Raw genomic sequence first — 19432 nt, forward strand, 5'->3', positions numbered from 1 at the left:
TGCACTATTTATTTTATACCTTTTTTGTTTATAATCTTCAACTGTTCCATTAATCTCGTAAAATCGAGACGAACTTGGGATGAGGATTAGAATTGAATTGAGAATTCATCGTTAGTTCTCTTATACAAATCCATTTCTATTAGATGTATTATACATTTTGTGTACTATTTGGATTCAATCTCGATATAGAGATAGAAAATTGGTGAAGGATATCGAAAGCGCTGGAGGAATGTGTTGCTCTTTTTTAATTTCTTTTTACATCGGTATATCAAGTTACGTCCGTTGCGACATAAAGCGATAACAAGTTTATTCGATCTCGTTCTTTAATTGAGAATATGAAGGATAAGAAAATATATTTATTTATTATAAATCGCAATTAGTTCAAGGATTTTATTATTTAAATACTGCGATTAATGTCAGTATATGTATAAAATATTCGACTAAGGTACCTAATTTGTGTATCAAACTAGATGTTACGCGTTTTCTCGTTTCTCCGCTTTTGCTAAACTCTTTACGACGTCTTGCGTAAACATGGTTCTACGCTTTTTTTTACCTATAATAGGGATTATTATGACCAGCAGAGATTCTAGTTTCCTACTTGCAAAATGAGAATAATTTTGAACTTGAAATTTCTCTTTGCAACGCTACTGTGCAATCGTCGCGTGGTGCTCGGGACTCCATGATTCCAAGATTCAACGACACTTGTGTTCTCGACAGAAGTATATAAATGATCGATAGACTGTTGCTCGATGAACTTTTGTTGAGGTCAGGAGAGTGGTTCGCGCGTTGTGTTAGGTAGGAATAAACACAGCAAGCCTCCTCCTGTAAGACGAGACATATCGAGTGAAAACATTAAGAATCCAAATTGAACAAGTAATTGATAAAAGTAAAGTACGATATGAGACGCGCTTACCAATCAGAAGAGCAGCCACTATGAAAGTCGGTGCTGGACAATACATGTCCAGGAGTTGGGCTATGACGATATTACCAATTATTCCGCCAAGACGGGCGGCGACCATCGAAATGGCGATCCCGGTTGCACGCAGCTGCGTCGGGAACACTTCGGTGATGAGACAATCCAGCGCTGCATTGCCGCAACTTATCGCGCCGCTGAAGATAGCCGACACGGTCAAATTCTGATATTTGTTGTACACGAAGTATAAGCCGATCGAGCACAGTCCCGACGAAAACGTGCTGAACACTAGAAGGATATAAGATAATGTTAGAGGTGCAAGATGCCGCATTTCGTCGCGACAATTTCCTTGTCTTCAAACAATAAGATAAATACCTAGAAAGAATTTACGCCCAAGGCGATCCATCCCTAAAACAGCGATGATATTAGCGGGTATGGCGGACGCCACCGTGATGAGGGACTCCATAAAGACGGACGCTCCGATTTTGTCGGAGCAAACGTTCTCGATGCTGTGCGAGCCCTTGTTAACGACATAATCGGTGACCTGGCATATCGAGGCCACTTCGCCCGGCTGATCGCGATGAAACTCGTCGAATCGGTTAAACAGCTCCGGGAACCACATCATCAGACCGTAGTAACCGATATGGAAAGTGAAATTAATAACGATCGATATTATCGTGAAGCGAAGGATGGGCGTTACGAATAGCTGTCTACTGTTCTCCACGATGTCACCCAGCATAGTCTTGCACTTGCTCTTTTCTTCGACTTCGTCCTTCACCGGGCTCGATTCTTGAAAGTCGTCGAGGATCAATTCCTTTACCTGTGCGACAAATTACAAATATTTTAAAATTAATTTAAAACCTCTCACCTGTATAACGCCGATTAGCTTAACTCGCAAGTGCTCGCGTGAGGATCCAATTTTTATTTATATTTTATGTGTAAACGAAATTTTTTATTTTATAATTATAAGTTGAAACATGTTTTTTAAGCAAACTAATAATTTTGAATGAATATAAAAAATGTTCATGCTTCTGGGATCAGTTTGATTTCCACGCGAGCACTCGCAGATTAACTTGCTCAAAATCTAATTACCGTGTAGGTGTCGCTTGGTTTGCCGGTGTTAATGACGTATATCTTGCGAAAAATTTCGAGTGCCTCCTCGTATTTTCCGGAAGACAAGAGGTACTTGGGGGATTCGGGGAGCAGCAGAAGCAATCCCGTTACGACGAACGACGGAAAAGCGCAGATCAGGAGAAAGATTCGCCAGGAATTGTACGTGAACGATGAGCTCGTGTAACCCATCTTTCTAGGGATGATCAACCACGCCAAGCCTGCGGATGAAAAATCGAGATTGTGAATATACTTCGCGCGGAAAGAGCATACATCTATCAACGAAGTTGACTAAAACTCTTGTCTTACCAGCCACGAAAAGGTTCCCCAACGTCCAGAACGCCGCCATGAACGACAGCATGGAGCCGCGTTTGGACTTCGGCTGAAATTCAGCGAAGTACGACCAGATGACCGGTCCGCTACCTCCTAGCCTGGAACGTCACTAAATTATTCAACCCTTTCGTTGCTGAGCGAGCACACATAATGCGGCTACGTCGTACGCGGCTGGTCGCGATTACGCGACTCGATATCTCGGATACTTACGCCGCGCCGTTTAGGAAACGGAACAACATGAAGAGCTCGTACGTCTGGCTGAAGCTAGAGGCGACGATGCACAGGGCGTTCATGAACGAGATGGCGATCAGGACCTTCCGACGACCGAGGGCGTCCGCTACGGAGCCCCAGACGTACGCCCCGGCCATCATCCCGATGAAGATGATCGAGTTGAGCCATCCCTTCGCTTGAGTATCGAGCTTCAGGTCACATTGCGCACTCGGCAGGATGAAGGACATGGAGATCACGTCCATCTCCTCGCTCGTGCTGACGAAGCCGCACACGGCGAGTAGGAAGTAATGAAACTTGCCATATTCTGTGAAAAGGACGAAGCGACAATGAGGTGATACGAAGAAAAGAGATGCTTCAACGAGACGCGAATGAAGTAAACTCACCGCTTAGTTCGATAGCCTTCTCGAAATCAGCTTGAACGAAAGACCCCTTCTCTGGATCGAGTGTTTTGCCCTTTAATCCGATACCTGATAACAGAGTGGGCGCGATCGGTGATAAATCAATAGGTTCAGCGTGATTATATAACGGGAAGGTGAATTTGTACCTACAGGCAAGTTCGAGTTCCTTGGAACCGCAACCGTTTAGCCGCTCGTCTTTTACATCACACTCTGCAACGCGAAATTGAGATTGTTAGCAACCTGACACAAATCAGGCTAAAGGTAATCTAGGGCCGGAATCCGTTCTTATTTCAAGATCATTTTAAGTAATATTTCAAAATGCTAATACGGCTCTGTGATTTGTTTACAATCCATTAAGACCATACTTGAGATGGTCTTAAATATAAGAACGGACTATGAGTACTGGCCTAGGAGATCTTAGAGCCGTACGTACTAATATTGCGCTTTGTGCCGGGTTCACCTTCTACCATTCTACGATGTCGGCGCGTGTGGGTGAAGCTGCCTTAGTTAAAAAGAGTCAGATATCGAGCCTTTGCGTTCGACAGGAAGCTTTGTCGAGTGTCAGGCCGGCGTGGTCGAACAGTGGGTCCGGGTGAAGTCTTTCTGCTGAATCTGCACTGATCTGCTGCTCGTCGGCGGGGCTGGGCTTCGCGCTCGCTCGTGAACTGAAACAGATCGAATCGGCAATTAAAATCTTTCAGCTCGCGGGCTCGTCGAGAAAGAGCGGATTTGTTCTGTCCTTAAAAAAAAAAGAAATCCCATTTTTACCGGTTCTCGTCGCTACGTCGCTCAACGGGTTTATTCGTAATGGAGCTCGGAGTGGCGCGGACGAAATTATACGAATTCATCTAACAACGTCGAGTGTGTGTGATGCAATATTCGTAAAGTACCAGTTGTTAGTTGGACACACAGTGGGTCGACATTCCCGCGTCTGAACCCGTAATTTCGCGACGAAGCGCTGTCGCGTGTTGCCGTTAGCGCGAATTCGCGAGCGGGATTAGCCTCGAGCGAAATTGGATTAATCAGGGAAAATAGGACCTCGGTAAATACGAACGGTGACCTAGCGCAGATCTACGAATGTGCGATCGTCCCCGGGACCAGTGGCTGCCTCTTGATCCCACAGCCTCCTTCCTAATGGTAATATTATCAAATAAACCGGCCCCGGTGCGCGAGCCGCGCATTCGACTCTCGAGTAACGCATTGCGTTTCTCGAATTGCGTGTATCAAAGTCGGTGAGTAAGGTCGGCGTTATTTTGCATCACATCTAAATGATTTGCATTGTATTATTTCTTGCTCCTCGCCGGCGTGCTGATCGCGCGATACGTTATTGCGAATAATATTACACATTCGAAGGCGATTAGCGCCTTTGGAACCTCGGCTGTCCTTGGTACACTCGGGGAAAAAAAACATCGAACGTGTTTCAAATCCGCGCTGTTTCGCGATCGTTTGAATTATTACTAGTTCCCACAATTCTATTATGAGCAAGCGTTACAAGCGATCGCACGTAACACCTCTCGCGCGCTAATCTGTGCTCGGTATACATCGTCAACTGCTGGTCGTGGTTACTGGTCATTAGCTATCGACGAGATGATTGTGGCGAACCAGACGTTGTAAATCTTGAGCGAGTCACTCTTGTAGAGAGATGCCAATTCTTTGCAAATGGATAAAAGACAACCCGAGACGATAACGTTAAGATGTTAAAACGACGAAACCAAAATTACGTATACGAGCGACAAAATGAAACGAGTCACTTTATTGGAAAGACAGAAAGCACGCGCGAGCATGGGCGTGCGTATCAAAAGGACGGAAAACGAGAAAAAAAATAACGACTTAATCCAATAATTGGATTGTTCGGAATATACGGGGATCACTCGACGGCGATATGCCGGACGAGTACGTGAAAAAAAAGAGAATATTGACCGTGACAGGACTCGAACCTGCAATCTTCGGATCCGAAGTCCGACGCCTTATCCGTTAGGCCACACGGTCTCGTTGAAGGGTTGTTTCTCCGGACAAGTATATCATCGTCCGAGAGGCATTTCACCCCCTACGCCGTTATTGATCCGATTCGGATGTTTGGCAAAAGTTGACGCTCGAATTTCGGGAGCTTTAATATTTTTACGAAAGTAAACGAATACTTGGGTATGAAATGTATATGCCACTCTTGCTGGCAGATGACTTATGCGTGATGCGATGAAATATTTTATTATAAATAGAGAAGTCCCACACTGTGAAGATCTTCGTCATTCGCGGTATATTTTGTCCCATTAAGAGAACACGAGACACGGTAGTGTCTCGCGCCAAGTATAAGCGTTTAATATGCCGCGTATATATAATCTACCTCTTCAGACACTTTAATACGATAATGTTGTATGTTTAATGACACTGTAGGGGAATTGCATTTATTTGAGGAGTTTGGTCGGCCGTTTATACCGCCGATCCTGAAAAGAGAGAAGCTCAACGACGTAATTGCGAAGGAGGCGTTTCGCGGTTTAACGCCATTCTAGAAAACGACACGACATCCTGACGCTAATGAACGAACATCACGCGCGTCCTTTCGCGACGTTTCGCCGCGACACAGAATCGTTTCCTCCGCGATTAAAATTGGCTGTTTGCGAGCCCGCGACCATTAAGTTCGCGTTCGAAGCTTCGGATGAAAAAATTAGCTATTTTTCTTATAAAACAGCTGATATCCAGCAAGCAGAATGTTTCTAAGTATGTTCTCTGCAATAATTACAATGAGCGTAATTATCTTAATTATTCATCTTAACATCGTAATTATTATCGAGAACGACGAAGTTGCGGTCAATATGTATAATTTACATTTAGTTGGAGAATAAAAATATGGATACGTAATAGGGAATCGTCAAACCGGTTTTTGTAGCGATAGATCCTTTTGGTTAATACAAGCAAATTTTTTTTTCTTATGAAAGTGTCGAGAGAGACCAACGTTTAACTAAGAAATCGATAAATTCTACAGAAGAAACGTCAAATTATAAAATAAAAAGTGAACAACCTTTTTTCAATGTATCTTTTACAATTCAAAAGTCAATCATCGTTCTTATCGAGGAAAAATCGACTCTGAAAGAAGAAAATGTTATTAAGGAGAGGGTATTCCATGATATTGAGTCATCTCTCTCTTAGATTAGAATTGTAGATGATTGCAAATGTGAGTTGTATCAGAAACTGCTGTAACTTCCACAAAGTATTACTTAATTCGAATTGAATAATTTACTGTTAAATTGTCATTGTAGCGATATGAAAGTTGAAGTATTGACAAAACACATTATTATTTAGCGTCTGTAAATATGCGCACAACTCATTAGCTTAAAGAAGAAAAGATGTGCTCGTTTTTCCTCTTATAAAGATACAATTTATAATAATTTGTTCTCGTACATCGGTATATGATCAAACTCTGCTAGCCATTATATTGACTTTTATATATACCTAATGGAAATCGATGCTTATATGAGCGAAAATATAAAATATCTCCGAGAAAAAATTGTTTATTAATCTTAGCAGTTTAACAATAATAGCAGTAGTAGTTCAGTATCAGCAACAATAACGTGGTAGTTTGATATTTCAAAGGAAAATAAAGCAACGCGTTTACAATATTTCATAAACTATCGAAAATTACTTGTATTGCATATTATTGAATTTGCCATAAAATACTTACAAAACTCCAGTAAAATATATATATTATTCCATTAAAAAGAAAATAAGACGTATTAAAAAATAATTTAAAACTTTTGTTTAAGTGTAAGTCATATACATCTTGTCAAAAAAGAAGTAATTTTATTTAAAAAATATTTTAGTAACTCTATTATTTGAAAAACAACTGAAAGTATGCATTTAAACGAAATGTACGTTCAGTCTGTAATTGTGGAAGCTATTAGCATGTCTTTCCTGACACAACATATCATATTCTTACACAAGAATATAAAAACGAGAACGATTCATTTTTTTTAAATATTTCTTTTGAAATATAAAAGAAGAAAAATGAAAATAATTAGCCTGATATTTTTTATGTATCGTTATAACAATTAATGCAATAGCATACGCAAGAGAATGTTTTAGTTTACATGAGGCAAACTTTGTAATTGCTTCACACTAATAAAGCTAGTTGTAATATAAAACTAGTTGTTAGCGCACATTTTGTACTTGCATTTGTTAAGCAATGGTCCTGAAAAGTTATGTCGAAAGTCAAACTGCGTCTCATATTTTGCATCAACATCTTCAAGCTGCCAGCTAATAACACTAATTTTTAATGCTAATAATGCGCGAAGACGAAACGAGGTCAAGCCCGTTCCGCGAAGATCTCGAATTGGCGTGAACTATAAAGAACGCTGCGCCGAAGAATCAAGTAATTCGTAATTATCGTCGATCTCAATAAAAGACGTCAATCTTATGTGACGATATCGGCGGAGAGAAGCGCGCGAAATATTCGAAAGGCGCAAAACAGGGGTCAAAAACCCTTACTAATTCATTTATTAATTGAAGATTGAGTGATTGAATACCTGTTAGTTTGTATCTCGATGATATTGACACGCGAGAACGATCGATCCGCTTCCTCATAAAAACTTACTTTAACAAGGTCTTTCTTTAAGTCTCGCGCACGTTTATTTCCCCTTTGAAAGGATTCGATGAGACGTCCTTCCACAAAAAAATAGATCTCGAAGTGCTCTACAGATTGACTTTTCCCAATATGTGTCAACTCCTCGAGGGATGGTACCTCTTGCGCCAATGTTGAATCAGCGACACGTCGTTGCAATTACTTATATAGTATGTCTTGCGTGAAAAGCATCTCATTTCACTCAACTACTCGAGCAAGTGTATCACAGTTGCGAAACATCTTAATGTTCCCGGCAACGCGTCGTAGCGCACGTCCACTTTCCGCGGGCTATTGCGAAAATTATCGTATGAAAAATTGCTGTCACAACTTGTCGGGGGGGATACGTGTGCCGCGTGTTGCCATATGACACGGACAATTCGACGGTACTCGCGACGGTATCCGCGACGCGTTCTTAGGTCGACGACGCGAGGACGCACCTGGGATACATCTGCGATCTCGGGATGCGATCTCGGGAACCACCGAGATCTCGGGATTTCGGGATGCTGGGCTCAATGCTCGCCTAGTTCCTAGTCCAATCGTGTCAAGCGAGACGAATCGCAACTCGGCATTTGTGTGTCGGCCGGTGCAAATGACGCTTGACCCGCGGTGCTTGCGAACGAAATGAGTGTCGGAGCGTTGAAACGCCAAAGCAGAACTACCTGCCATCTCCCACTAATATGAACCAATATACCCGACGGTGGTGGCCGTCGTTTCCGACCGCGGTGCCGTTGGAGGGGAGGCGAAGACGTTCGCAAGGATGAGCGTATCCCTCGCGGGGCTGAGTCTCTCCGGAGTTTGAAAATTTTTCGCGCGAGCGAACTTACATTTGCGAAATGAATGTCGTCCAATTACCAGCGAGGGATTGCGCTTAAAGGAAACAAGGAATGACCGACTGTCGCGGCGCGCGATCGACGTACGCGGACCGCGAGTCACAACGTGTGCCGACCTCGCCGTGACTGGAGCAAGGATCACAACTCCTCGGCGAGATCGAAGGTTATCGTAAAAATACCGGACGCCGCGACCCGATATCTATAGGATCAAGGCATCGGAATATAAAAATAAGGAAAAAGAGGACGTAACGAATAGCGGAGCGCGTGTCGCCATGCGCGCATACGTAATCGAGCGAATCATTGTCGCGAGTGTGCGCGCGCGATCCAGCAACCCTCCGCGAAACGATATCGGGATCCTCGAAAAGCGGTTTCAACCGGTTGCGGTAAACGCCGGGGAATAAAGTGTAGCAGCGGTTTCAACCGGTTACAACTTAAAGAAATGAATCGTCTGCGCCTCGCCGCCCCCTGTGGGAGGAGAGCACACACGACGGGATCTTTCGGCGCTGCAACCTTGTTTGCCGGACATTTTTAGGATTTCCATGCTAAACGAGAGATTTCCACCACCCGGGGACCAAGCGCGTTCGGTCAGACAGTCGGCGTAAACGCGGCCGACGGATGGTCCCCGAATAAATCGGACGACACTACCGTCAATATTTTTCGACTCGTCTCACAGGCAGCTTATCGTTTATTGATTTTGCCGGTAAAGAATGATTTCATTGGAAAAGTCTATTCACCGCGACTATTATTAACTACTATGCCTTGGCCGGTATTAGCGTGTTCTCCTAAATCCAATGTAAATTGTACGCGCATTGGGAATTCAAGATTCAAAGAATTTTATCTCTGTTTCAATAAAGAACCGTGACATTAATAAGAACTGAGATACCCGAGATCGCATGATAATTTTACACGCCGAAATCTTCATGATCGTAACAGGAGAAACTCTCTGTATTGCTAAAAATATATGTATAATGAAAATTCTACCACTTCTATTCTGTCAAATTCTGTCTTGTGAAACGGAATGTAAAAGTCCAAGCTTTATTTGGTAGAATGATGTATTTGATTGGCAAACAGCTCAATCCGGAAAGAAACGTTTTTTATGTACTTATGTATAAAATATGTCCATATGTATTTTCTTTTTCTTGTATAATCTCTATATAAGCAAAAAATAATCAAAAGAATTTAAACATAATTAAACAAATAATTTTCTTATTTCTATTTAAAAAAGTGAAGTTTCAAAAATGAGAAAAAATTGCCCGTGCAATAATTTATTATGTTACATATAAATGTAATAATCGTATAAAAAATATAATTATATATAGAATTGCAAAATCTCTCTAGTGACAATTTTACTTTGTGTAAAAAGAACAGAAGAGTTATTTTTCCAAATCTTTTAACTGTTTTTCTTATTATTTTTAATATATATGAAATATACAGAAATATACAAGATTTCTTTTGTCTGAAAGACAGAAAATATACAAGTGAACATATATATTTCATCTATTATTAAGAATATTCTTAAATCTATAATTATCTATAATTATTAAGAATACTCTTAAATCTATAATTATATATAAAACACTTTTTCTCGCAAAGTTCTTACAGTATCCTTGACTTCATCGTTCGCTGATGCTTCATAAGCGTGGCGCATTTTAAAAATAATATTAAGAATTTAATAATAAGGTGGAATGACGTGTAGCTCTGTGCTAACACGAGTGATTACACAGTTGAAAACTTTGTGTTAAATTCAACAGATGTCACATGTCCCAAACGGTCCACACACATTTTTGTGTTAATTTATACATTTTATGAATGTAATAAGTCAAACGACGTTCGAAATCACTCACTTATGTTATATAGAATAAAATCAACATTTTATTCTGTAAATTTTAACGGATAAATCTTGTTACTAATAATATAGAACATATTTATTGTGTAAGATTAAAAAATAAGTATACATTGTGTTGTTTTAACATTTCTTTTTAGTTATTTTAATAATTTTACATTTCAGGTCAATTAACACAAAAGCAATATGTTAAATTAACACATAAATGTGTTAAACATTTAACACAAAAATTTTAACCGGCGTTTTTTTAACGAGAAAACACAAATTTTCCAACTGTGTAGTAATAGTAGGATCCTCGGTTCGATTCCGGCCCTCGTCCCGTATATTTTCCCGTTAAGAAAAATTTCAAAAATTTAGCGCTTGAAGAAGTTTGAGCGCCTAATGTTGGATTCAGTGTTTAATTAAGATTAAGTGTAAATTTCAAGAAATTGTTAGAGATATCACGTTGATATAACCTAACTATTGAAAGGCGTTTCCACAAGAGGGTAAACTAATAAAAAAAAAATCTTGCCCTCAGTCAAACATTCATATTGTTGAACACATGCATGTTTGACTGAGAGTAAGATATTTTGACCAAGTCGAATAGTTTGACGAAGTTGAGAATGACCGCGTAGGTGTACTAAAATTATAATTTTTTAAAATCGAAATTCGCTATTATTGAACTCTGTTTAATTATTTTAATTAAAATACTCGATCATTTGTTCTCTTTATTATTCAACTCTATTGGCCGTTATTACATGTTATTTATATTAGTAGTCACTTATTATTAATAATAACGATTTTAAGAAAACAAGTGAGACTTACTTGGAGTGCGAAGAGTTGCCAAGCTTCGTCAAGTGTTCGCCCGAATTGGGGAACTACCAAGGTGACGCGAGAAATCACAAAGCTTATATAGGGTGGCGCTAAGACACATAGGAATCCCCCACTCCGATCACGGCAGAATACACAGCAGAATGCTCACGCGTAAATAGTCTCATGTCGTGGCGTTAAGAGATGAAAGGAGCGAGATGCTCCGAGTCGGGTGATTTTCCCTTATCGCGAGAGAAAACGGAAGGTTCGCGCGTGCCGCGTCGTCGGCAAAACGCTGATCCTCGACAAGGAATCGTCAAATTTCATCGGACGACGAGACCCAGTGCAAATTGTCGGCCGTCCCCGTGCAACATCATTTTACCCGTGCACTCGTCCGGTTTCGTTCCGGTCCAACGAAACGTGGAGCACCACGTGCGCGGACGCTCGTGCGTGACGGCCCGTGTTAACGCCTAATTTCACGTTTCCACTCTTTCGTCCTATTGCGCAATCTTTGCATCCCGCGAAGACATCTCGCGTTCACGCGCCGTCTTGCACACGCACGCAGCGCGACGCACATGTGTCATCGTCGTAGCGTGCGCGTGTATTTCGCTACGATAAACGCCGTATCGATAAATTAACATTTGAAAAATTGACGTCCTCATTTGCCCTCGCCGAATCTCCTTGTTTACCTTGGCGAGCAATCGCACCAGGATACCTATCGTGGAAATTGTTCGGGATTGTTCAATTATTTCCTAGATTTCTATCACGAGACACGGTAGTGTCACACGATACTATTTTTCCTACTGGATTACTTACGCGAGCCAATCAGAATTTAGATTTAAGTCGCCTGATCTAAAACTCTGCATCTTTATTGGTTCTCGTAAGCAATCCAGTAAGAAAAATTGTATTGTGTGCTGTTGGCTTAAAACTCTGCATCCTTATTGGTATTCGTAAACAATCCAGTAAAAAAAAAAGTATCGTGTGCCGTTGGCCTCAGCGTAGCTAGAACCACGCGCGCGAGACGCCGACCGTGTAGTTTACGCGAGTACGCGAGTTGACAGGCTCTCAGATTTTCGGATCTCAACAACGGTGATCCGATAAACTTCTAAGTGCGCTCAATCGATAGCTTGCGTTCGATTTTTGTGTTTTCTAGGGCAAATCTCCACGATAGATACCCTGAACTGGCATCGTTAAGACTCGTGTGTTACATCTCTTGGCGGCTAACATTTCTCTCGGCAGATATTAACTAGGAGTATAACGAGAATGTAACGCACGATATATTTAATATGCACAGTTTCTCACGGATTCATTCGATGCAATGTGTCTATGGATATGTTCATTAAATGCACATCACGCGTGCATGGTGATACCACATTGTGTTTTCGCTCCTCCCGATTCTCGAATAAACTGCGCCGCCATTTCGTCAACGGCACGCTAGAAATAGAAAGACCGAAATAAATCAATGATAACGCTCGATTAAGCGATCACGCCGTGTTTACCCCGCGTGCCAGAGCCGCGCTAATTACTTCACTTGTTACTTTACATTGCGTATGTCGCGTTTCGCTGCCTCTACACGTCCGGTTTAATTAAAGCGCGGCGAATTTTGTAAATCATCCGCACACTTCCGGCGTTCGCGCGTTTACGAAATCCACGATGGCGAAAACAGTTACAAAAGAGCGCCGACAATTTGTAAAATACCCCTTCCGTTTTGCGGACTCTCCTTCGGAATCTTATTTGTCGTCTCGCCGAAATTATACAGCGCCTGAATCGCGCTGATGAGGCGTTTGATTTATTGGGAACGAAGGAAAGAGACGCGAGGACGAATCGAGTACCCGCAGGAAAATACGCGTGTGGTTAATTGCGTGTGCGCAGTAGCGGCATTAATCATCCGCGTTTGCCGGCTTTAAAAAGATGTGTGTAGATACGGGAGATTCGTACCGAGGGAAATCGTGATAATTGCGCGAGTGTTTGTCGTACGTCTTAACCGCGCGGGGCTTAACACCGGGAGCGCTAAACCGGAGAGCCCAGAGCTTCTCGAGCTGCTCTTCGCTGTCCCGTGAATCATATCGCTTTTGTAATTGCACTCGCGGCTCAACGAGAGTCGCCCGCGCGAACAATAGTCTCGAGGGATCCTCCTCGTTTACCGAATACTTCCGGCGAAACGATTCATCATTCCGTTCGTCATCCCGTCCGATCGCATCTACGACACGATCGCAATCGTCTTTCTCCAAGGGGAAACGACTTTTAACTCGCGCATTCGTTTCGGCGAGATAATGGCGTGCGAAAATGCGTGGCTCTTATCTCGAAAATTTCCAGACCGAAATTAGATACCGCGCCGCGCCTCGCCTCGCTGAAAATCACTGTTGCACTGTTTACCGTTGACGTCACGCGCTGATTGATATACGACGAGTCGCGTAATCGATTGTATGTAACCGTGTTGGTTTCCCGTCGTCAGAGATATCAGCGTAAGGCGTCAGTCACCGCCGCTGTGCCCATCTTCGATCCGACGCGTTTTCCCGCGCGCGGCTTTCTCTCGATTCTCGATTCACGCGGTTCCTCAATAAAATTCTTAGAAATTATATCACCGGCGTGATGCGCGGAAAGATCTGAATTTGCAATGTAAAGGCCGCTATTTACCATGGCGTTATATAATAGATAGCGTATTATGCATGCGTGCAATCAACAGAGTCTGTCCTTGTTGGTTGCACGCGCTCTTAAGGATGTGGCGCATGAGCACGATGCGTACAGACTGATACCGTTTCGTCATTTAAAGGTACGCGCGAAGACGTATGAGAAAGAGAGAAACTCATTTGCCGCGACAATATCTCGTGGAAACAAAATTTTCCAAAAGATAAGCTCGAACATTTCGAATCATTAAAATTTGGTAATTGGCGAAACATTTGAGTTTAAAGCCAGCGACACACGATACTATATTTTTCATACTGTTCTCGTAAGCAATCCAGTAGGAAAAATAGTATCGCGTGCCGTTGGCTTATTTTTTTGGGAAACTTTTGCTTCACAAATTATGTCATGCCTCTATTTTTATGTCTATTTTTTAACTTTTTCTCCCGCTTCCTCTATATCTAAGAGTTGGAAACAGATGGAAGGTAAATTAAGTCGAGATCAACGTTAATCCGCATCGGTAGAAATGGGCATCACCCTTCTTCCGCTATTTCAAAACTGACTGATTTTCGGGTTACGTCGTTGTTGTAACAAACGAGCAGGACAAATGGCTAGACGATAATGTCCGCGACAATGCCGTTCTTTACGAGAGCAAATGTTAATTAATTGCAGCGCTTATTGCACGCTGTCGTGTATCCGGATCGACCAGTGCGATCTGGATCAATGCGCGATCGAGCGGCCAGATCGCACGCCTGACCACGCGCGGATTCTCGCTCAGCTGCCTTGCGCCTGAAACGGAGGAGACGCTTTTCCGCGTTACACACCTCATCGCGCGCTCCGGCGCTGTAAATAAGAAAAAAAATGGCGCGTCGCGATAAAAGCGGCCGTATATCTTGCCGCGGGGAAGGATCGAGATATCGGTGCCCGCCGGCGACGGGGCGTGCGCGCGTTCAGCTGAAATCGGAAGAGAACGGCCTCGGAGGAAGATCGCCGCGGTGCGTCCACCGTGGACTTCCGTGTCGCTGCGCGCGCTCGCGGTTGCAGGCCGAATTATGCGCGCATACGAGATCGTATGTTAGCTCGTGCTGCGCGAATTACACGCAGTGACTCATCCAGAATACTGACGTCATCATCGGCGTGCTCGAGGGGCAATCAACCGGCAAGAGATGCAAAAACGTGTTGCGGATCGAGCGAGCGAGCGAGCGCCGCGTAAGCGCACTCGCGCCGTACCATCGGGCGTATCGGCGCCGATCCGAGAGAGTTGGGTGCAGGAAATTCTCGGCGCGGCGAGGAAGAGGCGCGATCGCGTGAGACGCGATCGCCGCTACGGAGGGAGACCGGCGCTCGCGCCCGCGCGCGCGCGCAACGCCGCGCGCACCACCGTCCTTTGTCCTCGGACTTTGTCCTCCAATTTACTCGCGCTTTTTTTTTTCTCTCCGAGCAGATAACCGCGTGCATCTCGGTGGCAAATATTTGGACTGCCGATCTCGCGGGCTCGAGCATCCGTCTTAAAACTGAAATCGCTTTATCAACGTAACTCTATTCCCGGCTCAGCGGGAGGTGCGATTGCCTGTCGCGAGAATTCGTCGCTCGTCGCTTTTCCAATGAGAGGAAATTTCGCGAAAATAACTCCTGTCGTAAAAATGCGAGATTTACGGCGGACACTGAGATAGCGGTAAAAATCGACGTAAATCTCCGGAGACGCGACTGGGAGTATCGCGAGATATTAACGAGCGAGAGACTTTTCGCAGTGAGATCTAACGAAAGTCAAAAAGTCGTTCTTTTTTTTTTTCAAAAATGTCGAGTCGATTTTTTACTTTCTCCTGAAAGCTCTGAAATTCGATTATATATAGATAGGCAACGGGTAAGGTGCATATCCGACACTGCGTTCTTTGCGAATTCCAACAAGGAAAAAATGCTGTAAGAGCATGCGAATCGATTTGCTCCTTTCTCGGCGAAGGTGTTGTATCGTACGATGTGTGCGCATTTTGATTTAGACGGTTTAAGAGCGGCGATTTCAGTCCGAGTGACAAACAACGCATTTGGTGGGATACCAAGGGGGTACCAAGGGCGTGATTTATTATGAGCTATTAGAACCGAATGAAACAATTACTGCGAATCGCTACCAAGACCAAGTAATCCGTTTGAGTCAAGAATTAGAACGAAAACGCCCGTATACTGCCCAAGGAGAACGTCCTGTGAAATTGTTGCACGATAACGCTAGGCCACACGTTGCTTCTACGACAAAAGACATCGTAATGAGTCTTGGCTCACCCAAAGAAAAGTACTCTACCGTTGAGTGGATTCCTCTTGATTTTTAGAGGATCGTTTTATTTTCATAGGGAAATCCTCTAAAATCAAGAGGGAACCACTCAACAACAGAATATATTCTTAGAGTGATCGGACTTTTTTTTCAGTGCTGGGACGTCTTGCAGCACCCGACGTATTCGCCAGATATCGCTCGTACCGATTACCACTTGTTCCGGTCGATGCAACATATGCCTTGTACGATACGCAGTTGAAATCAGTGAATGAGATCTTTCCATAGACATAATAAGTATAGACTGAGCGTTCCATTGAATAAGCCGAAGCTTGCAAGGAGGGAGACAGAGAAGATTTAAGAAGACGTTCTTTCTCTGTCTCGCCATCGTGACAAGGGAGGATCACGCCTGTGTGGTACTGCGCAGGCACGATTCTTTTCTTTTACGATGACGTAAGACAGAGAAAGAAAGTCTTCTTAAATTTTCTTAGCGCAGCTCTCGTCCATGCATTTTATACTGCCGACAATAATCGATTAAAGCAAACCATAGCACTCTTTTCAGAGTTGAAGAATCGATCCAAGTAAAGAGTAAATAACGGCACTCTTTCGAAATTGCACTCCAGTCGGACTGGCAGAATTTCCATTACCTCTTCGAGTGAAATCTCTCTCCAAAAGAGTGAGATTCCACTCCGAAAAAATGTAGAGAGTAGCCGCGCGTCGCGACGTACACGAGCGCGAAACGTTCGGGACTCACCTAATCATAATATCTCGAAGCGGGACGATGTCGAAGCGGCGGAAGCTCATTCAACGGGAAAGAGACGCGGCGTGAGAGCGAGCACCTCCGTAGCACCTCGTCCGACCGCGCGGCGGTTGTCGCTTCTACTTTCTACGGTGGTGTCAAACACTCGCGACTTGGCGACGCGTCCATAGAGACGTAACTAAATCACGGAGGGGTCAGTTCGCGGTGAGTATGTCTGCCAATCTTTCAGCAGGGTTAGTACTACCGGCCGCGTCCCAGGGACGTCGAAATCGGGCGGACTAAATCCCTCCTACCTCGCCTACCTTATCCGTCGGCCGTGTATTGAAAATTTTCCCTGGCCGGCTCGCCCGCGGGCCGCGAACGCGATCAGGAGCGAGCGTTTCCCGAAGGTGAGACGCCGCTCCTCGTCGGGGAAGAAATGCATTTCGTGGCGCGAGAGCGCCAGCCCGAGAACGAAGTCGGTCGAGATCGAACCCTCGCCGCCTGCCATCGACGGACGATTCCGGCGCGGCGCTCGACGCGACAATTTTTCTTTCACACGAGAGAGGAAAAAAAAAGATGGGGGAGAGACGAGAGCGTGGGCCCGGCCTCTGCGCTCCTGCGTCCTGGCTCGTGTTAGATTGCTGTGGAAGGCTTTATATCCACTTTAGTCACCGACCGTCAAGCAATCATCCTATTGCCGGATTGTAGTATCATGAATGACCGTAAGAAAACGCTTACCGGGTGGCAGGCGGCCGCCACGCGAGTTCCCCTGAAATATTGCGCGCCGTTGACTCGCGCCATCGTATTCCCACGGTTCGTTCCGCGCGGTGAAAATCATCCCCGCCGTCGCCGCCGCCGCCGCCGACGACGACGACGACGACGACGACGACGACGCGTCAATTCCAAAGCGACTATCGTACAATAATAATTTATCGTGGTAGCGCGGCGTGTGAACCCTCCATTAGGTAGTCGTCGTCGTCCTAACGCGGCGAGTTCGCGTTCCCCTCCCGCCGCCCCCCGGTTTACCGTCGCTCCAAGGAGCGACACACGGAAATAATTTGGCCCTATCAAATCTCATTTACGCTCACGGCTCATTTCGTCAATTTATTCGCGTCCGGTGGCGACATTTCAACGTCTTCGACGCCCCGCTATCCTGCCCGGCGACGTGAAAGGCGGAGAGACGCGCTCCGGAGGATCCTCGACCCGGCCTCAAATCGTCGATCGCTGCAGTTTTGCGGACGCCCGTCCGCGATCTCGCGCCCTCGCTCTTTCTCTCTGTCTCGAGTAGTTCCGGAACCGGAGCTGGTTACCGCAATTAAAATGGCACGGTACGGGTTTATCTGTTCTAAAGTTAAGTCATATCTGCAAAAGGGGCGGAAAACGATCGCAGATACGGTACGTTGGCCCGTATCACCGGCAGCGATCTGAAACTGGTTTCGATCGACGGCGCGGCGCGGCTCTCTGACGTAGGGAGCCGCGACGGCGGCGGCGACGGCTCTCGTTTTCTTATCCACCTAGTATGCATACATCCGGCCGATCTGTACTCCGGCAACTTTCCTACTTCATTCATGGACGCATTCAGTGGCCTTTGAAGGTTGCACCGCGGAAAGGAGTGGTGGGCACGGGTCTCCGCGCGGCGCGACGCGCGCGGCAAGGCGGGCAGGGACGTAATTAGGGGGGAAGCTTTGCGGGAGAGGAGCCGCCAGCGACGTTGTACGGTGCGCACGTGTGAGAACCACGTACCGCGGGCGCCCTCGAGTCGCGCGCGGAATCCGGAGTCCGCCGAGCAGAGACCCAAGTGGCACGGTGCATTGGCTAAACATTGGTCCAATGTTGGTTACATTAGACACGCATTGGTCGATGTTGTGCAACGTAGAGCCAATATTGGCCATGATATAAATGTAAATATTGCACGATAATAATTATATAACATTACATTTATATTGGAAGTGCATTGGCCAATATTTAACAATGTGATAACAATATTGGTCCAATACCGATGCTAAATAGACATATTGGCTAAATAAGAGAAGGCGTCCATCTTACAATATTGGAGCAATATTGGGAACACTAGATTTACATTATTTCCCAATAATGTGCTACTAGGGGAGCCTCGCGCGATGGGGAACTTTTCCTGTTTGACGCGGCTGCTCGTGGAAAGAGACACGCAGGCGGGAAAGGCAGCCGGAGCCGAGAGCGACCGTCGCCAGCGGAATGCTGGCTCCGCGCATTCCTCGCCGATTCATTGATAACCCCAGACCGGGCGCACGCGGGCGCACGCTCACCTGGTTACGTCACTGCTCGGCGCGGACGACGGGCTGAAAACGCGCGGACCAGTTTCAGCGTAATCCTTTCGTGGAAATGCCGCTGCGCTCGCGGTTACGTTCACCGAATAAGTCCCGCGTTGTCCCATCGTATCGCAAATTTGCATGTCGCGCACCCCGGGGACTCGTTCGGACAAGTCGCGCGAGCGGAGGTATATGAAATGTATGAAATATACGAAGGCGAATCCGTACGCGCGCGATGATATTGTACGTGCAATGTCCAATTCAAACACAAACCCACACATACAGCGCACAAATCTCCAAGGGAACGTCCTAGAGACGTCCCTCGGAGGTTCATGCTGTGAGAGTCGCTTTAGTACTCAAATATCTTCGTGTCGCTTCCGCTTCGTGTCGACTCGCGTAAAGAATTATCTAGCTTCACGATGAAATATATGAAATACACGAGAACGATCAGTGCTTGACAC

The 19432-nt window shown here is 44.9% G+C and overlaps 1 protein-coding gene and 1 non-coding gene across 4 annotated transcripts; both read right to left on the reverse strand.

The window, feature by feature from the left end:
• Positions 1 to 111: 111 nt before the first annotated feature.
• LOC105562215 (synaptic vesicle glycoprotein 2B) lies at positions 112 to 16920 on the reverse strand. Of its 3 annotated transcripts, none has more exons than XM_012012868.1 (10): positions 16696 to 16920; positions 3419 to 3650; positions 3136 to 3195; positions 2971 to 3054; positions 2567 to 2891; positions 2333 to 2454; positions 2006 to 2244; positions 1289 to 1733; positions 914 to 1201; positions 112 to 822 (listed from the first exon to the last, which is right to left on the reverse strand). In XM_012012868.1, exons 2-10 carry the CDS (start codon positions 3453 to 3455, stop codon positions 767 to 769), a joined length of 1656 nt encoding a protein of 551 aa, XP_011868258.1. In that variant the 5' UTR covers positions 3456 to 3650; positions 16696 to 16920; the 3' UTR covers positions 112 to 766. The 3 variants fall into 3 exon arrangements, with proteins under 3 accessions (XP_011868258.1, XP_011868260.1, XP_011868259.1); XM_012012870.1 differs by lacking the exon at positions 16696 to 16920 and adding an exon at positions 11075 to 11259; XM_012012869.1 differs by lacking the exon at positions 16696 to 16920 and adding an exon at positions 8035 to 8278.
• On the reverse strand, positions 4902 to 4974 carry Trnar-ucg. The gene has a single exon. It is a non-coding gene; the product is annotated as a tRNA-Arg (tRNA).
• Positions 16921 to 19432: the final 2512 nt, after the last annotated feature.

The sequence above is a fragment of the Vollenhovia emeryi genome, unplaced genomic scaffold, assembly GCF_000949405.1.
Source record: "Vollenhovia emeryi isolate VEMERY1.0 unplaced genomic scaffold, V.emery_V1.0 DF939193.1, whole genome shotgun sequence".
In the NCBI taxonomy this organism is placed as follows: Eukaryota; Metazoa; Arthropoda; class Insecta; order Hymenoptera; family Formicidae; genus Vollenhovia; species Vollenhovia emeryi.

Coding starts and splice junctions, on each gene's coding strand:
- LOC105562215 (XM_012012868.1), bottom strand. CDS start 3,455: ATGGTAGAAGGTGAACCCGGCACAAAGCGCAATATTA. Junction 2,892..2,970: donor GAAGGCTATCGAACTAAGCG/GTGAGTTTACTT, acceptor TCCTTTTCACAG/AATATGGCAAGTTTCATTAC. Junction 1,734..2,005: donor AACCAAGCGACACCTACACG/GTAATTAGATTT, acceptor TTTGTCGCACAG/GTAAAGGAATTGATCCTCGA.